The 17,106-nt window shown below is 44.0% G+C and overlaps 1 protein-coding gene across 1 annotated transcript; it reads right to left on the reverse strand.

Annotated features, from left to right (window-relative positions):
* Positions 1-494: 494 nt before the first annotated feature.
* LOC133902955 (putative disease resistance protein RGA4) lies at positions 495-5,795 on the reverse strand. The gene is made up of 3 exons (XM_062344285.1): positions 2,113-5,795; positions 1,074-1,186; positions 495-965 (listed from the first exon to the last, which is right to left on the reverse strand). Exons 1-2 carry the CDS (start codon positions 5,783-5,785, stop codon positions 1,101-1,103), a joined length of 3,759 nt encoding a protein of 1,252 aa, XP_062200269.1. The 5' UTR covers positions 5,786-5,795; the 3' UTR covers positions 495-965; positions 1,074-1,100.
* Between the last annotated feature and the right edge of the window lie 11,311 nt (positions 5,796-17,106).

A 17,106-nucleotide genomic window follows, 5' to 3' on the forward strand; every position in this document is an offset into this window, starting at 1 on the left:
GCCACAACACTACATGAGTACATACTTAGAAACTTTTTACGGCATTTGCAAGGTACTAGAGGTATCTCTACAAAAAGAAAAAAAAACAACCATTGATTAATGAAGGGGCATTTGAGGGAGTTTTATAAGAATAGGTAATTTAGTCGCCACAACCTCAAGGAGAATCACATAACTCAATATTCTAATTCCTCATTACCATCATCCATGTCTAAGAAAAAAGAGAAAAATAATCTATATACATCTTAAAAATAAGAAAGGAAAGTTCCTAACACATGATCCAGTCCATCGCCTTCCTGCCTCAGCGAACCATCACACTGGGCGAACTAAGTAGTAGCTTAGTTGGTTAGTGCCTCCAATGCAGAGGATGACCACCTGGGCTCAGACCTAGGACACACCAATTTATACGTACCTCTTTAAGAAACTGGTATCAACGAGATTTCTGGTCAGTTAAGGTTCGGTGCTCTTCTACCTAAAAATCAAAAAAGCTCACGTGGTGGAGAGAAAAAAAATATCACACCGGTGATACAAATAATTAATTAAAAATAGAGTACCGCATGCTATGTTCCAGCAGTCTACAGGATATGGAAATAAGAGATGCAAAACAGCATATCAATACCAGCAAAAGCTATCACACCACTACAAGACAGCTTATTCATGCCAGAAAATCACAAAAATAAAGACCAGAACATCATCCCAAGGCCACACAATAGTACTTGTTCACACCAAGATTTGTTCAGGGGCAGACTTGATCTGAACAGAGTAATAAATATATTTCAGCTGGAGCTTCTCCTGTCTTGCAGCTTGAATTTTATTTTATCAACATTTGAGCTCTTGCAGCTGCCTCCATTCATCACAACTTGCTGTCCAATATACCAACAACATAGTTCCGGATATTCCCATGAACAGGACAATGAATGGTTATACTCGAAGTCACCTACTGATGATTTGCATGTCCGTGAGCAATGCTGCAAGAAGCCACACACAGCCAACGAAAGAAGGAGCCGAAAACAAAAATCAATATTGTAGCCTATCATAGTTATTGGTTTCAAGATGCAATGATTAATCCCACAAACCTTCATGGTATCCGGTCGGATCTCTATTTATAAATTCATGTGACGCCGGGTTGTCCATTCTTGACACCCAGGGATAGCATATTGCCAAGATTGTGGGTCCCCTATTTTAGGCCCTGGAGATGGAAAATGGTGTGAGAATTTCTCTATGTACATTAACTGCACTGAAGTCAAAACAAATAACCGTATGGACTTATATTATGGAGTTACACCAGTCATAATGGATTGTGCACAGAACAGAAAAAATATGCCATGCTACTGATGGTAAATAACTATTGAAGTATATCGAACTATATAGATGTTGGAAACAGGGCACATGGCAATTCACAACTGCCATATCAGTGTGAATAATCACCGCTGCTGCATGCATGGTCGTGACATCTAGTTTTCCTCCACCGAGGTCAAATAATAGAGGTTAACCTAAATGCACAACTTCCAAGTTATACGTATGTATCTGAAGAATACCCCGTATTGTGTTCTTTTTCTTTACCTATTATACCTGGCCGATACTGCAAGTCAACTATTCTTTCTCTGAATCGTTTTGCTGCATGGCTGCAAAGGGGTCAGATTTGTAACTCTTTCTATTGGACAATTATGGATGTGCTTACGTGACCAACATGGATACAAAGATTTTTTACAAACCATACATGCATATTATGGAGATCAAATCTCAGCCGTGCATGTTTTCTACCTTGCAATCAACTTATTCTATAAATAAATCTGAACCGTTATAACTTAGTCCCACGGTAGATAGATGGACAGATATTTTTCTTTTTATTGGATTAACGTGGGAATTTCCTTAAAATTTGTGATTAGTATAAATATAGATAGATAGATGGGCAGCTTAGTACTGAAAGCAAACTCCCCTCACACAAATCTACCTGTCCTTCATATGAAAAGATGCATGTGGAGAATTATAAAAGTGCATCTCAAACATAGCGGAAGTCATTTCGACAAACTTGAGACTCAATCATAAATCACTTCATCAGGATAAGGGAATAGGAAAATGAAAGAAAAAGAAGATAAGGGATCAGAAGAATACCTTCACAAGGATCGCTTGAATGAGCATATGACAATAATCTGTATTCAAGGTGGTCAAGCCGTTGTGGGAGGTGTTCATAAAGAGGCTTCATATTTATGGCTGGGCAGTATTTAACGTGAACCCTGATAAGAGCAGAGTAACTCCCGAGACTACCAGGTAAGGATGTTAGACGTTTGCAACTGATAAGTCCGAGGTGTTCTAATGCGGGAAGGTTCCCCCAATCCGGCGTTTCCAACTTATTGCAGATCCCAATACTCACTTTCACGAGTGCATGCAACTGCCCTGATATGGAAAGTAGCTCCGGACAGTGATAAATTTTTAAGCATCTGAGAGATGGTGGCAGATTTGGAAGCGTTGCCAACTTATGAGAACCCCGTATAAATAGAGTTTCGAGGCAAGGTAAAGAGTTATTTCTTGGCAATTGCTCTGGCTCGCTTCTGGTTTTGAGGTCACTGCCATGCTCCACCTCTACACTCATCGATTCTGTATCCTCCTTTCCCCATATGAACCGAAAACTATCACACCCATCAATTTCGATATGTGTAATCGACGGAGGAAGGATGAAGAGCTCTGTTAAGCTATTACAGCAATTTATCTCTAGTTTCTTTAGCTGTGGCAGGAGCTGATCACTTGCTTGAGTTGGCACTCCATTCACTTGTGCACGGCCAATTAGCTTAGAGCACAAATTAATGACCAATTCCTTCAAGGATACCAAGCTTAAGAACTCTTCCTCTGGCCAGTAGATGAGAGCATCGCAACTAATAATTTTCAATACTTGAAGCTGCCCAAACCATTTCCAAATCCCAACTATTTGTTGCAATGGACTTGAGGTGAACAAAAAGCTGCAGTCAGCAATTTCCATTTTCGAAATTGATAATTCATAATTCTGATCAAGCTCCAGTGTTGCTTCTTTGTCACTAACAGACAATTTTAATGAAGACAATGAGGACATGTATCTGGATGTAATTAGTAAAAGGGACAGCTGTGCCTTTTCTTCTTCTAGCTTTATAACCTTGATCTTTGGTGCTTTAGGAAGACTTGTCAACTTTGGACAGTTTATAATATCAACCGTCTCAAGCACAGGGAAGGTTAATTCTCTATTTCCTTCTGTTGCCACCCATCTCTCCAAGCTCTCCAAATCATGTAACTGGAGTTCCTTCAATGCTGGAAATTCCATGAATGCCATGTCGCTGCACAGGCTCTGCAGTTTATACAACTTTATCAAGTGAAGAACTTGAAGAGCCCTCAGATGAGAAAATTCAGGAAATTCCTCACACATTGTACAGCCAACTAGATGGAGCTCAGTCAAGTGTTGCTGAAGGAAACCAAGATCTTTCATCCATGTCGGTACACTGCTGCCTTTATAGTTGACTATTCTTATAATCTCCAGCCCATGATGAGGTTTAAGAGAATCTAGTACCTTCTCATGACTATCTTGTACTGATTCCTCATGGCCCTTACTATTCCATTCAAGAGATAAGTGTGTAAGTTTCTCTTTATTTCCAAGACTAGCTGCTTTTGCATGAGCTTCAGTTACATTTTCTAGACCTCGTAACTCCAATTCCCCACCAAGGTTCATGTTTTGGAGTTCTCCAATACTGCTGCAACCAGAGCTAGATCCTACCACAAAATATGTTAGAGTCTGTAGCGAAGTGAGCTGTCCGAGGCCTGTTGGCATGCTCTTCAAGGATTTGCATCCACTAGTGTAGAGATGTCGGAGGCTTCTCATATACTTCATATCATTTGGAAGCCGGCAAAGAGACCGACAATCAGAAAGTTCCATTGTTAATAGATTATACAGTCCACTTATTTCTCGAGGAAGTTCTTTGATCCACCAATTGCCAGACAAGTTAAGATACCTTAGGTGATGCAAGTGCCTTGGCCTGATCGGAAGTTTTCTCAATCGACACAGTTGCATTGCCCGTAAAGAATTGTACTTCGATAAATGTGGTGTTGAGCCATAAATGTACTGGTGTGAGTATAACACTGTTCGGAGAGTTGGAGATTGCTTCTTCAAAAAATCATCCAAAAGAGTTCTAGTTTCTTGGTATGATATGAACAAGTGGCGAGTAGGATTTGACCATAACTTCTTGTCATTGGGCCTATCAACTATGGTTGTGCATTCTGTTCCCATAATAGACAGAGCAACGTCATGCATAAGATCATGTATCTTGCATGTGATTCTGTAACGGAGCCGCTTTCTTCTTGTTTGCCGATCTATCAGTGGAGGGGTTCGCTTCACATCTTGAAAGAATGATCTCCAAACTAGCTCGTTAAAAATTTCTTTGCCTACCATGTCAGGATTATCTTCTTGCTGTGCAGGTATAAAGTCATGTGCCATCCATAGTTGGATCAAATCCTCCACATCGATGTCGTAATCTTTCGGAAATATAGCACAGAATGCGAAGCACTGCTTCATATGTGATGGCAGATCATCGTAGCTGAGCTTGAGTATAGGAAAAATCTTTGTCTTCGCATTGCAAATGTTGCTTTTGGCTAATACATCCTTCCATTCTTGCAAGCTAGTCTTGGTACTCAACATAGAGCCGAATGCTTTGGCTGCCAAAGGAGAACCAACACATCTGTCCACAATCTTATCAACAATCACATCTAGCTCGTCACTGTCCGGCTTTTGCACACTGAATGCTCTGCTCTGGATTATTTCCTTCATATACTGGTTACCCAAATTTTCTAGATTATAGGCCCCAGGTACACCCATGCTCATAACTCGAGCTACTTCTGCATCACGAGTTGTTGTCAGTATTGCACTGCCCCTGTCACCTTGTTTAAGGCATGTGATCAGTTTTCCCCACTTATCGGCATCCCGATTCCATACATCATCCAACACAATAAGGTACCTCTTTCCACTTACTTGTTTCTGGAGATCCTGCAGTGCTCTCTCACGATCTTGCTCATGGCTATGGCAGATGTTTCTTGCAATGTTACCAATGTCAAAATCTTCTGATACACAACACCACACCCGGAGACTGAAATGCTTCTCGATTTGAGGGTCATTGTAAATGAGCTGCACAAAGGTAGTCTTACCCAGCCCACCCATTCCAATGATAGGAAGAACCATGAGATCACCATTGCCATCTTGCTCAAGCAATATCTTCATGATCTTCTTCTTCTCTTCCTCTCTGGATCTGCTAACAATACCCTTCTCAGAGTCAACCATTGTGCTGTCGGTCTGCCGCCACTGCATGGATGGTGGCACTTGGTGCCTCTGTGTGAACCCAAAGTCATTCATGTCTTTGACAAGGACCTCGATGTCTTGCACAATCTTGCGCAGCTTCTTGCCCATCCTGTAACGGAACATAATGGGGTTATGAGCAGGGAAGAGGCTTACAACATCCATGCCGAGCTTGTTGTAGTGCCCCTTCTTCTTGGCGTCACGCCGGAGCGCTTCATACTTGAACTCGTCGAAGATATCGATCGCCTCATAGGAGACCTTCTTGAGTGCTTGGAGCCAAGCACTTACTCCTGGTCGGCTAGCCACCTTCTCTGCATCTTCAATGACGTCAAGGATGGCCGGCAGCCTGCGCCCAAGGATCTCGCGCTGGTCCTCCATGCCCTGCATCACGTTGTACTGGTCCAGAAGGTAGCTGGACGCCTTCTGCTTGACCATGGTGACCAGCGGGGTAACGAGCATGGTGGTCACCAATTCGGCCATTGTTGCTCTCACAACTCACAAGCACACAGGAAACACAGAGGCAAACACAACTGTAGTGCAGAGAACTGAGGTAGGGCTTGAGGCTTGTTGACATTGCGAGGGCAGCTGAAGGAGCTTGATTGTTGGCTAGTTGGCTAGTTGTGATGTCACATGGCTGGCCACTTAAAATAAGATTATCATGTAAGGCACCTTCACCGACTAACCATGTGAGGGGCTGAGGGCATGATGTGGGCGCATACAGCGAAGCATTACTCACCACCAATGCTAAATAAGCATCTCGAGGTCAGCCAGCGAACAAAACATATTTTTAGGACCCTGCGACAAGGACAGTCTCTAAATATAAGCGAGATCCAATCTAAGTGCTGAAAATGACTCGTAGCTTTCTTAACAAAATTTCAGGGAACGTAAATCCAGTGCGTGCTTCTTAAGAAATGTCAGTGTAGAACAAAGATCCGACCATGATGAGATGCGGCTATGCGTGCCGACCTGGCACACATGGTTGCATCAACACTGCTCCCGCCTTCCCGATGTGGATGGGACCTCCGCGTTTGCGTTTGCCTTGCTGTCCCGTTGTTATTGCCTCCTCGCAGTCATTAACCAGTCACAATTCGTCGAACACCATCCGGGAACTACCACAATTATGGTGACGAAAGCATCAACCTCTGGTTCTCCGGTGTCTAGTGGTAGCTACGGATTTGGTTCAGAGCTGAGCGCCGGCCGCAGCAGGCTGGGAATCATCTGGTCCGTCTACACGAACCGAAGCCCTTTTTTTAATTTTTTTAATTTATTAATTTAACAAAATTAGTCGGCCATTTTTGAAATTTACAGGAGTAGCCACTCACGTACCAACAGCGGGCGATTAGGAAACAATCGCCCAACCATTGGACGAGCATGAAATGAATCACCCACTGACGGGGCTACCGGATGGTATTACCCGGTGGCTGAGCGACACGTGGAAATCGCCCAACTACGGGGCGACTACTGCTCACGTGAAATCGCTCATATACTTGTTACCTAACTTTTCAAGATTATAGGCTCCAGGTACACCCATGGTCATAACTCGAGCTACTTCTGCATCACGAGTTGTTGTCAGTATTGCACTGCCCCTATCACCTTGCTTAAGGCACGTCATCAGTTTTCCCCACTTATCAGCATCCCGATTGCATACAGCATCCAACACAATAAGGTACCTCTTTCCACTTACTTATTTCTGGAGATCCTGCAATGCTTTCTCACGATCTTTCTCATAGCTCTGGCAGACGCTTCTTGCAATGGTACCAATGTCAAAATCTTCGGACACACAACACCACCTCCGGAGACTGAAATGCTTCTCAATTCCAGGGTCATTGTAAATGAACTGCACAAAGGTGGTCTTACCCAGCCCACCAATTCCAATTATAGGTAGAACCATGAGATCCCCATTGCCACCTTGCTCATTCAATATTTTCACGATCTTCTTCTTCTCTTCATCTCGGGATCTGCTAACAATATCCTTCTCAGAGTCTACCATTATGCTATCAGTCTGCCGCCACTGCATGGGTCGTGGCACTTGCTGCCTCTGTGTGAACCCAAAGTCATTCATCTCTATGACAAGGACCTCAATAGCCTGCACAATTGAGAAACTAAGTGGAAATATGTCTTGGTTTATATGTGATGAGTGATTGACAAGTGTGTTAATTTAGATTGATGATTTTTGGATTATAAATGCATGCCTATGTAATACAATGATAATCATGACTAACCAAAGTTGAAAGAAAAATGGTGTTGGCTTGTTTCTGTTTCGGTGATAGGAAAATTGCACACACCGGATAGTCCGGTGTGTTAATTTTTTACCACACCGGATGGTCCGGTGTTCTGAAGTGGCTAACACCAGAGCATTTCAGAAGCGAAAATGAAGCATTAAACGTCGGATGGTTTGATGATGGACTTTTGTGAACGCTAGACTAATTCTTGCAGAGAGGAAATTCTCGAAGGAAAATGAAGCATTGAATGCCGGATGGTCCGGTGATGGACTTTTGTGAACGCCAAACTAATTCTTGCGGAGAAAATTCTCAGAGGAAAATGAAGCATTGAACGCCGGATGGTCCTGTGATAGGTGAAGTTAACGCCGGACTGTTTTTCCAGGAGCTGTTGTAGAGGCATCCGAGGTTGTTCGACACGCTGGATGGTCCGGTGTGTACACCGGAGAGTACACCGGAGCAATTATTGCAGAGAGGATGCAAAGTGGCTCGTCCGGTGGAGTTGAACTCGCCGGATGGTTCGGCGATGTGGATGTGTGAACGCCGGACCATCCGGTGTTCACATTTTTTATGTAATATGGATTTCAGTAGGAATTTCGATTTGGACTAACTGTAGGTGGAGTTATATGTTGTTGAAGATGCATGTTTGCTTATTTTATAATGTGTAGGTGATGGATGCAACTTGGTGGTCGACGACGGGATGATCGGGACCAAGCGGGGTGTTTGGTGTCGGACGATCAAGGAGGCTAAGTAGAATCAAGGGTGATCCTAGCTGTGCACGTGAAAGTGGATGAAGACGACGTGTTGACAAAGTCAAGCGAAAGGGGATGCCGGTGCAAGTGACAAGGTGGCCCGAGGGATCGAAAGCGGGAGAGACTTGTCGATGGTCAAGATTGTAAGACGGAGTACACGTGTCGATATCGGGATACTTGCATAAGGTGTATGCAAGTGGTAATGAGTCACGCTTTGAGAAGCGTGCGAGGCAGGTTCGCGGTTTGGCCTCAAAACCATGGAAGGATGGAGTGCACGTGGCATCATCGCAAAGCTAGCGTTGAAGCAAAGATAAGTCGTGAAAGAGCCATAGTCGTCCGATGGATGGAGCGAAAAATAGATCAAAATACCCCGGTGGTAGATGAAAGGTTATTGGAAGTGATGTATATTTTGGGAATAAGGAAACTTAAGGGCTAAGCTACCTCCCTAGGCCTATAAATAGAGGGGTAGAGCTGTAGAAAAGGCTTGAGCCTGCTATTTGAGATTGTATGCTAGGGCTTTAGAGGAAAGAAGAGAGGAGTGCTTAGCCTATGTGTAGGTGAAAGTTTTTGTGAGTAAAATTACTTTGTAATCTGCTTAAAATAGGGTTGAGCTCTTGAAGAAATAAAGTGCATGTTTTCTTCGATGCTCGTGTTCATCTACTTCTAGTCTTCTTCTATTGGCTCCGTTACTTTGTTGTGAGTTTTTCTTTTTTGGATGAGATTTTCGTTTTGGTCTTGCACCAGGAATCGCTTCTCCCACTTGAGGTCAAACTCAGTGAATCGCTTGTTCATCTCTTCGATGATCGCCTTGGTGTTAGGATCCATGACTCCTAGCTTCCGTTGGAGATGCATCAAGTGATCATGATGCTCCAGGATAGTGGCTCAGATTACCAATTGTTAGCAACAGGGAAGAAGAAGGAGAAAATAGAGAAGAAACGGGACAAGGAATAGTAAATTCAGATGAGGAACAACAGGAAGGAGGAGTAATTGCATTGCAGAGTATTTCAAAGTTCTGTTCAAACTTATCTTCTCCTCTCGATCATGCTCGGCTTATACATCACCGATTATAGCTGGTTGTGGTCTACACACAGGTCCACACACATGAGGATTAGGACATCTGGTGCGAGCTTCATATTTCCCGCGCTCCTCCTGGGCATCCGCTATTCTGACATTGCCCTCATCCTCAACCGGACATGGCAACAACCCGTCATTTGGAACCCTATGACCGTTCACCAGCGCAATGAGCCTCCATGTACTACTATAGAAAGGGTCATCCACGCCCCCTCTTCATTGTCGGTTCAAAAATAACCGGCAACTATATGCTATCACTGCCAGTTTGAAAGCTTCAGGAACATATAAAAAGCTGAGCCAACACGAATCTGCAGTGATAGTAATTAACACTACCGATTAGTAACACGAACTAGAAGTGATGTATCACTGCCGGTTCATGTTACAAACCGGCAGTGATATATAAAATGCTGGTTTGTAACATGAACCGACAGTGATATTAGCTCATCAAAAGACATAACTTTAATAACTGGCAGTGATAATAGGTATCACTGCAGGTTGCATTTATAAACCAGCAGTGATATACAAAAATCCATACGTCTTTACGCGCCCGCCTGTTCGACTTCTCCCAGTGCCTTTAAATGTTACTGCTCTCACACTCGATCAACACCTCTCTCTCTCTCTCTCTCTCTCTCTCTCTCTCTCTCTCTCTCTCGCGCGCGCGCGCGCTCTCGCATCCGCCACCGCCAACTCCACTGTCGCCTTCTCCAGCCACCCCTCCCACACCCACACCGTCGTCCGGGAGGAGGAGGACGCCTTGTCGGACGAGGCACCGACGACCTCAAACTTCAGTGACTCGGTGGGGTCCCCCTCCGAGGACGATGTGTGGGATTTCTTCATTGACGAGCTGAAGGCGAAGAAGCCCCAGCCGAGCTCATCGTTGTTGCCATCGTCGGAGGAGGAGGAAGAGGAGGATCCGGAGGAGGAGACCGGGGACGACTTTAGCGACAGTGATGACTTCGGCGACGCCAACAACGATGACTACTTGTCATTGATTGAGTATCATCACGTCTGGTAGCTTAGTCGCGCACGTTTAGGGTTTCTGCATGCGCGGGTTTAGGTTTTTGTTCGCAAGCATATGCTTGATGTCAGCTTTTGGTGTACAGTAGGATTAATGTGATATAAACTGTTATTGTTGTGATTAGTAATATTAATCTCGGTTAAATTAATACATGAATGTTTAATTTTTTATCCTGAATTGAGTATCACTGCCAACAGTAATAAGTATATATATCGGCAGAATAAGCTCAAGAACAGGTAGTGATAGCTTGTAACACAAATCGGCAGTGATAATCATTGATTATCACTGCCGGTTCAAAAACTGTATTACTGCCGGTTTTACAGTAATACAGTTTTTGAACCGGCAATGATGATATTTTCTGTAGTAGTGACGACGCGGTGTGCACTACCAGCAACAATGCTGGCCGATTGAGAGAGCCCCTTTAAATTAGTTTTTGTATGGGAAACCTTCGGCCACAGGCCTTGGTTTGCATGCCTCTACTAATCGGAGTCTGGTGTGATCATTCCTTAAGAGACCCGGTGTCTTGGTTGGGAATGTGCTTTGCTGGTTGCTTCGTGGAGGCAACATGTATCCTTGAGTTTTATTTGGATATAGAGAGTCTATCTGTGATCCAGAAGCCAGCGGACATCCATGTTTTTGCTGTGAGCTCCATTCAGATATTGCGAACAGAGGACCATGAATGGGCTTGGACTTGCCGTTTTGTCACTGCTGAGCATCCACTTATGGGACAGAAAGACTAACTCCAACGGTGCTATGTTTGATATGAGATGGGTGCTGCGGAAATCCATTGAACTGGACAAGCTCTTTGGGTCGTCCGAACTGTTGGTGGAGACAGCTATGACAAAGATACTGGCGTTTGCTGAGGATGCTAATGCCATTGATTTACCTATGGTGGGATGCTCCGGTTCCTTCATGAAATTTTCTGAAATCTCTATGGGTTTACCTATCCCTGTGCAGGAGTATGAAAATACAATTTTTCTTGGTACTTAATTGCTGGAATATACTATCACTAATAGTGCGTAGTTTTGGAGGCCTACCAGCGCTCCGCTCGTCTCTCCACCAGCCCGCGATCGACGCGTGTCATCGCCTCCTCGCCCTCATTGTCTCCTTCCGCCGGATTCCATGTCCTCGGACTGCTCAGCTGGTCACCGCGGGATCCAGCCGGCCGTGGACCGTGGAGGGGTCCTCGGCTTCCTCAGCTAGCCTGGCCTCCTCCCACGATCTCCATCTGTCACCTCCACCTCTGCCTCTGGGTCCGCGTGACCGGCGGAGGAAGGCACCCGCAGACGCGACGCGGCCGTGGGTTCCGGGGGCGCTGTAGTACCTCTTGCGGACGCGCGCTGTGGAGCTGGAGCGGTGCCGGATCAAGCGGGTGCTCATACAGCCCATGGCCCGTGAGGCCTCCGCCGCGGCTCGCCGGTGCACGATCTCTGCCGCTCTAGCCTCGCCCACGACACACCACCGCCGCGTCAGCACGTCCGCCCGCGCGTAGGACTCCGAATTCGGCTGCTCTCGACGACAGGATGGCGGCAAGATGTGGAGGTGTAATTAGACCTTGATCAACCTTTAGTGTTGACTCGCTGATCATTAATTGTGTTTATTCAGTGTTGCTCCTATGCTAGTTGTTTAGTCCAGATATAAGAAATTCAGATGCTCCCTCCGTTTATAAATAATTGACAACTTTAATTTTACTATTTAAAATTTGATCATCAAATTTTTTTTTTATAAATACACATGAGCAAACATTTATATGTGTATAATGTTATTAAAGTATTTTTGATAGCATCTAAGTGATACTTATATTATATCAATCAATTATATATTTAAAGAATTAGAGTTAGTCAAAGTTTAAATAGTAAAAATCAAAATGATCAAGTATTTGTAAACGGAGGGGTACTATTTGTGGCTTTCATTCCTAACTGAATCTGTATCGGCTAACACATATATCCTGCCTGAATGTTCTTGATGTGTTGGAACAGTCAACTGATGGTCTCGGTTTTCTCGGTGCTCAACATACAGAGGGGGGCTACCAAAGATTCTTCCGTTCTTGTTTTCCGGGTAGCGGCAACGGCCTAGAAAAAAATATTATACAAATCATAGTTCGGCAGCTGTCAATGGGTCACCATGCAGCCATGTCTAAAGATGGCCAACTGACCCGTACCAACACGACACTGTTGGTATAGTCCAAGCACGATCCGATCCGAGTGTAGATGGACCGGGTCGGCACAGCACGAAGCCTCGGGCCGTGTCTAGGCCGAGCGTGCGGCATAGCAGGTCGGCACGGCCCAGCTCGGATACTTCGGGCCGGCACGGGCACGGCCCGGCACGGTACAGCCCGGGCACGCGGCGGCCCGCACGGCACAGCCGGCCGGTCACGGCACGGCCCACCGCGCCGGCTTGGCACGCGGCGGCCCACGGCACGGCTAGGTCGGCATGGCACGGCACAGCATGACCCAGCGCGTGGGGCACGGCCCGGCCGGCACGCGTGGGCACGACGAGCACGCGGGGCCGGCGGGGGCACGCAGGTTAACAGATTAAACGGGCCAGGAATGGCCTGTTTAACCCGTTAACCCGATATTTTTGAATTTTATAGCCGTTTTGTGACCGTTTGAGCTCTAAAAAATTCGAAAAAAATTGCAAAAATCATCATTTTCCACCTATAAATAGAGGAGCACCCTGTCCTTCCATTCCACACCAGCAACACTATTTTCTCTCTTGTTTCCTCCTCTCATTCTTGTCTCAAAGTTCTTTAGAATTAACGATAATTTGGCAAAATTAGTTTGAATTGTTGCAAAAAAATCCAAGCAATTTCAAAACCGTCATCCTGCTGACCTGCTGTCGACGACAGGATGGCGGCAAGATGTGGAGGTGTAATTAGACCTTGATCAACCTTTAGTGTTGACTCGCTAATCATTAATTGTGTTTATTCAGTGTTGCTCCTATGCTAGTTGTTTAGTCCAGATATAAGAAATTCAGATACTCCTTCCGTTTATAAATAATTGACAACTTTAATTTTTCTATTTAAAATTTGATCATCAATGTTTTTTTATAAATACACATGAGCAAACATTTATATGTGTATAATGTTATTAAAGTATTTTTGATAGCATCTAAGTGATACTTATATTATATCAATCAATTATATATTTAAAAAATTAGAGTTAGTCAAAGTTTAAATAGTAAAAATCAAAATGATCAAGTATTTGTAAACGGAGGGGTACTATTTGTGGCTTTCATTCCTAACTGAATCTGTATCGGCTAACACATATATCCTGCCTGAATGTTCTTGATGTGTTGGAACAGTCAACTGATGGTCTCGGTTTTCTCGGTGCTCAACATACAGAGGGGGGCTACCAAAGATTCTTCCGTTCTTGTTTTCCTGGTAGCGGCAACGGCCTAGAAAAAAATATTATACAAATCATAGTTCGGCAGCGGTCAACTTACCGGTGGGTCACCATGCAGCCTCGTCTAAAGATGACCAACCGAGTCGTGTCTACTAGGTCGGTCTGAGGCATGGCACTGTTGGTATGGTCCAAGTATGGTCCGGCCTAAGCATAGACGGGTCGGGCCGGCACGGCACGAAGCCTCGGGCCGTGTCTGGGCCGAGCGTGCAGCACGGCAGGCCGGCACGGGCACGGCCCAGCCCAGGCCGACACGGGCACGGCCCGGCACGGCACGGGCACGCGGCGGCCCACACAGCACGGCCGGCCTAACACGGCACGGCCCATCGCGCCGGTTCGGCATGCTGCGGCCCACGACACTGCTGGGCTGGCACGGCGCAGCACGACCCAGCGCACGGGGCACGGCCCGACCGGCACGTGGGGTCACGACGAGCACACGGGGCTGGCGGGGGCACGCGGGTTAACGGGTTAAACGGGTCGGGAACTGCCCGTTAACCCGATATTTTTGAATTTTATAGCCATTTTGTGACCGTTTGAGCTCCAAAAAATTCGAATTTTTTTTGCAAAAATCATTATTTTTCACCTATAAATAGAGGAGCACGCTGCCCTTCCATTCCACACCAGCAACACCATTTTCTCTCTTGTTTCCTCCTCTCATTCTTGTCTCAAAGTTCTTTAGAATTAGCGATAATTTGGCAAAATTAGTTTGAATTGTTGCAAAAAAATCCAAGCAATTCCAAAACCGTCATCCTGCTGACCTGCTGTCTTGAAGTTGAAGAAATCTTGGTGATTTTTTTGCATCGTTGTTGAGTCTTATTTTATTATTAGTTTTATTACTTGATTATTTCTAACTCTGAATATTTGTAATTTTTATAGTGTCATTCGACATTGATCATGGATGCCGATGATCATGATACATCCATAGATCATGATTTTTTCTCTAAGGACTCACAGGGGACTACATCCCCTTTGATACCAGTGCTGCAGGTGATGATGGACCTAATGGTGAACCTCCGATTGGTTCACATGCAGGTGATACAGTAGCAGTTCCATTATCAGGCTCTACAAATGCACACACATTAGCAAGCACCGGGTCTAAAAGATCAAGAGCCGGTACTTCCGAAGTTTGGCAAGACTTTGAAAAGTTCTACAAAGAGGAAGATGGGGTAAGTATCAGGTATGCTAGGTGTTATATTTGTAAACATGAATTATCTGCAAAACCCTCAGGTGGAACGGGGCACTTGAAGAGGCACGCCACAAGTTGCAAGCTAAAGAGTGGAGCAGCCATGAAGCAGACGGTATTGCAGTACAACCCCAATGGCTCTGTTCGTCATTGGGAGTACGACTCTGCCAATTCTCGAAAAGAGCTATGTCGCTTCATTGCAAGAGCGGATCTACCACTCAATATCGGTGAGTCAACTGCATTTGAAGATTACATTAAGCAAACTCATAATCCTAGGTTCACGTATGTTTCTAGACAGACAACTAGTAGGGATATGGTAAAATACTACAATGCGTGTCGTAGCAAGCTTAAAGAAATGTTACAAACATGTACATTTTCAGTTGCTTTGACCTCGGACATATGAGCAGGTAGGGCTAGAGAGGATTATCTTAGTGTGGTTGCTCATTTTGTTAATAATGATTGGGAATTAGAAAAGAGAATAATAGGTTTTCGGTTGATTGACAACGCGCATACTAGTGAAAATATTGCTGAAAAAATATCTCAAGTAGTTGCAGACTTTGGTCTCACGAATAAAATATTTTCTATCACTTTAGATAATACCGGTGCAAATTCTAGAGCAATGGATATTCTTACTCTGTTGTTTAGTACCTATGCTGAATCTTTCTTGTTACATCAACGTTGTGCTTGTCATATTATCATTCTTATAGTAAAATCCGGTTTGAAGAGGTTGTTGCAATACCTAGACGATTTTCGTATTGCAATATCTTTTGTGAACTCCTCTAACCAACGAATTGCAGCATATAAACAGTATTGTGTTGCAATGGGTGTGCGTCCATGTAAGTTTGCTGTGGACATACCGGTAAGATAGAATTCTACTTTCTTGATGCTTAAAAATATTATACCATATAAGAGCACATTTGGTGTGTTTATTTATGCACATTACCATCAGCATGGGGGTCAAACTTTACTTACGGAAGCGCATTGGTATGTTGCTGAAAGGATACTGGAGTTTCTTGAATTTTTTTATGATTTAACTGTGAGTTTATCAGGAGTTTATTATCCAATATCTTGTTTAGTAGTGCATAATATTGTTGAAATTGCTACTCATTTAAACAACTATGAAAATGGCAATCTTCTAAGAGATTGTGTAGTTCCTATGAAATCTAAATTCTTAAAGTATTGGAAAGAAATTCCTTTGTTGTACGCCTTTGCCTTTATTTTAGATTCTAGAGCTAAAATTACAACTTTCTGTAGAGTTCTTGCAATTCTAGGTGATGCTCTTGGTCACGATTATTCTAATTATTATACTAATGTTCGTTCTAAGTTATTCGAAGTTTATAGTATATATGAAACAAAGTATGGCGGAGTTCGCCTGCAACGACCTCCACTAGCACCCACAACAAGTAAGAAGATGACAACGTGGGGGGAAAATATTTGGTGCAGGTTCTTCATCAAGAAGTTCAGACTCTTCGTCACGATCGTCTATGAGCACCGGAATTTCAACATCCGGAGGGGAGCTAACTACCTTCATCGACAGTGACGTTATCAGCCATAAACAAGAAATCTTCAACATACTGCGATGGTGGCATGAACACAAGACGAATTATCCAGTGCTTTCACTGTTAGCGCAAGATTTGTTAACGATTCCTGTATCTATAGTTTCTTCTGAGGCTGCCTTTAGTCTTACTAGAAGGATAATCGAAGAGAGAAGAACAAATCTGTCAAGTGAGATGGTTGAAATACTCACCATAGTAAAGGATTGGGGACAAGCTGAAGCACGAATGCAACACACTGCAGAAAACATTGAGCTTGAAGAATCATTCCAAAATTTGTATCTAGATGCTGATGAGAACGTGTAATTTTAAATTTTCTAAACTAGGTTGTACTCTTTTTTCCTTTGCTAGAAAGATTTTTAATGAGACAACCTATCAATAAAGCTCATTTTTAGAATTAATTATGTGTCCCTATTATATCTAAGTTTTTTATTTTATTCATGTTTTTTCTTTATGTTTTTGAAAATGACCCCCACGGCCCCACCGCCACCCACCTCTCGTCTTGGCCTATAAATACCATCTCAAACTCCATGTGATCTCATCGGGCACCCATCTCTCTTTCCCTAGTTGCTAGCTAAGTAGCCAGTAGCCACTTCACATTAAG

The sequence above is a fragment of the Phragmites australis genome, chromosome 21 (genome assembly GCF_958298935.1).
Source record: "Phragmites australis chromosome 21, lpPhrAust1.1, whole genome shotgun sequence".
NCBI lineage: Eukaryota > Viridiplantae > Streptophyta > Magnoliopsida > Poales > Poaceae > Phragmites > Phragmites australis.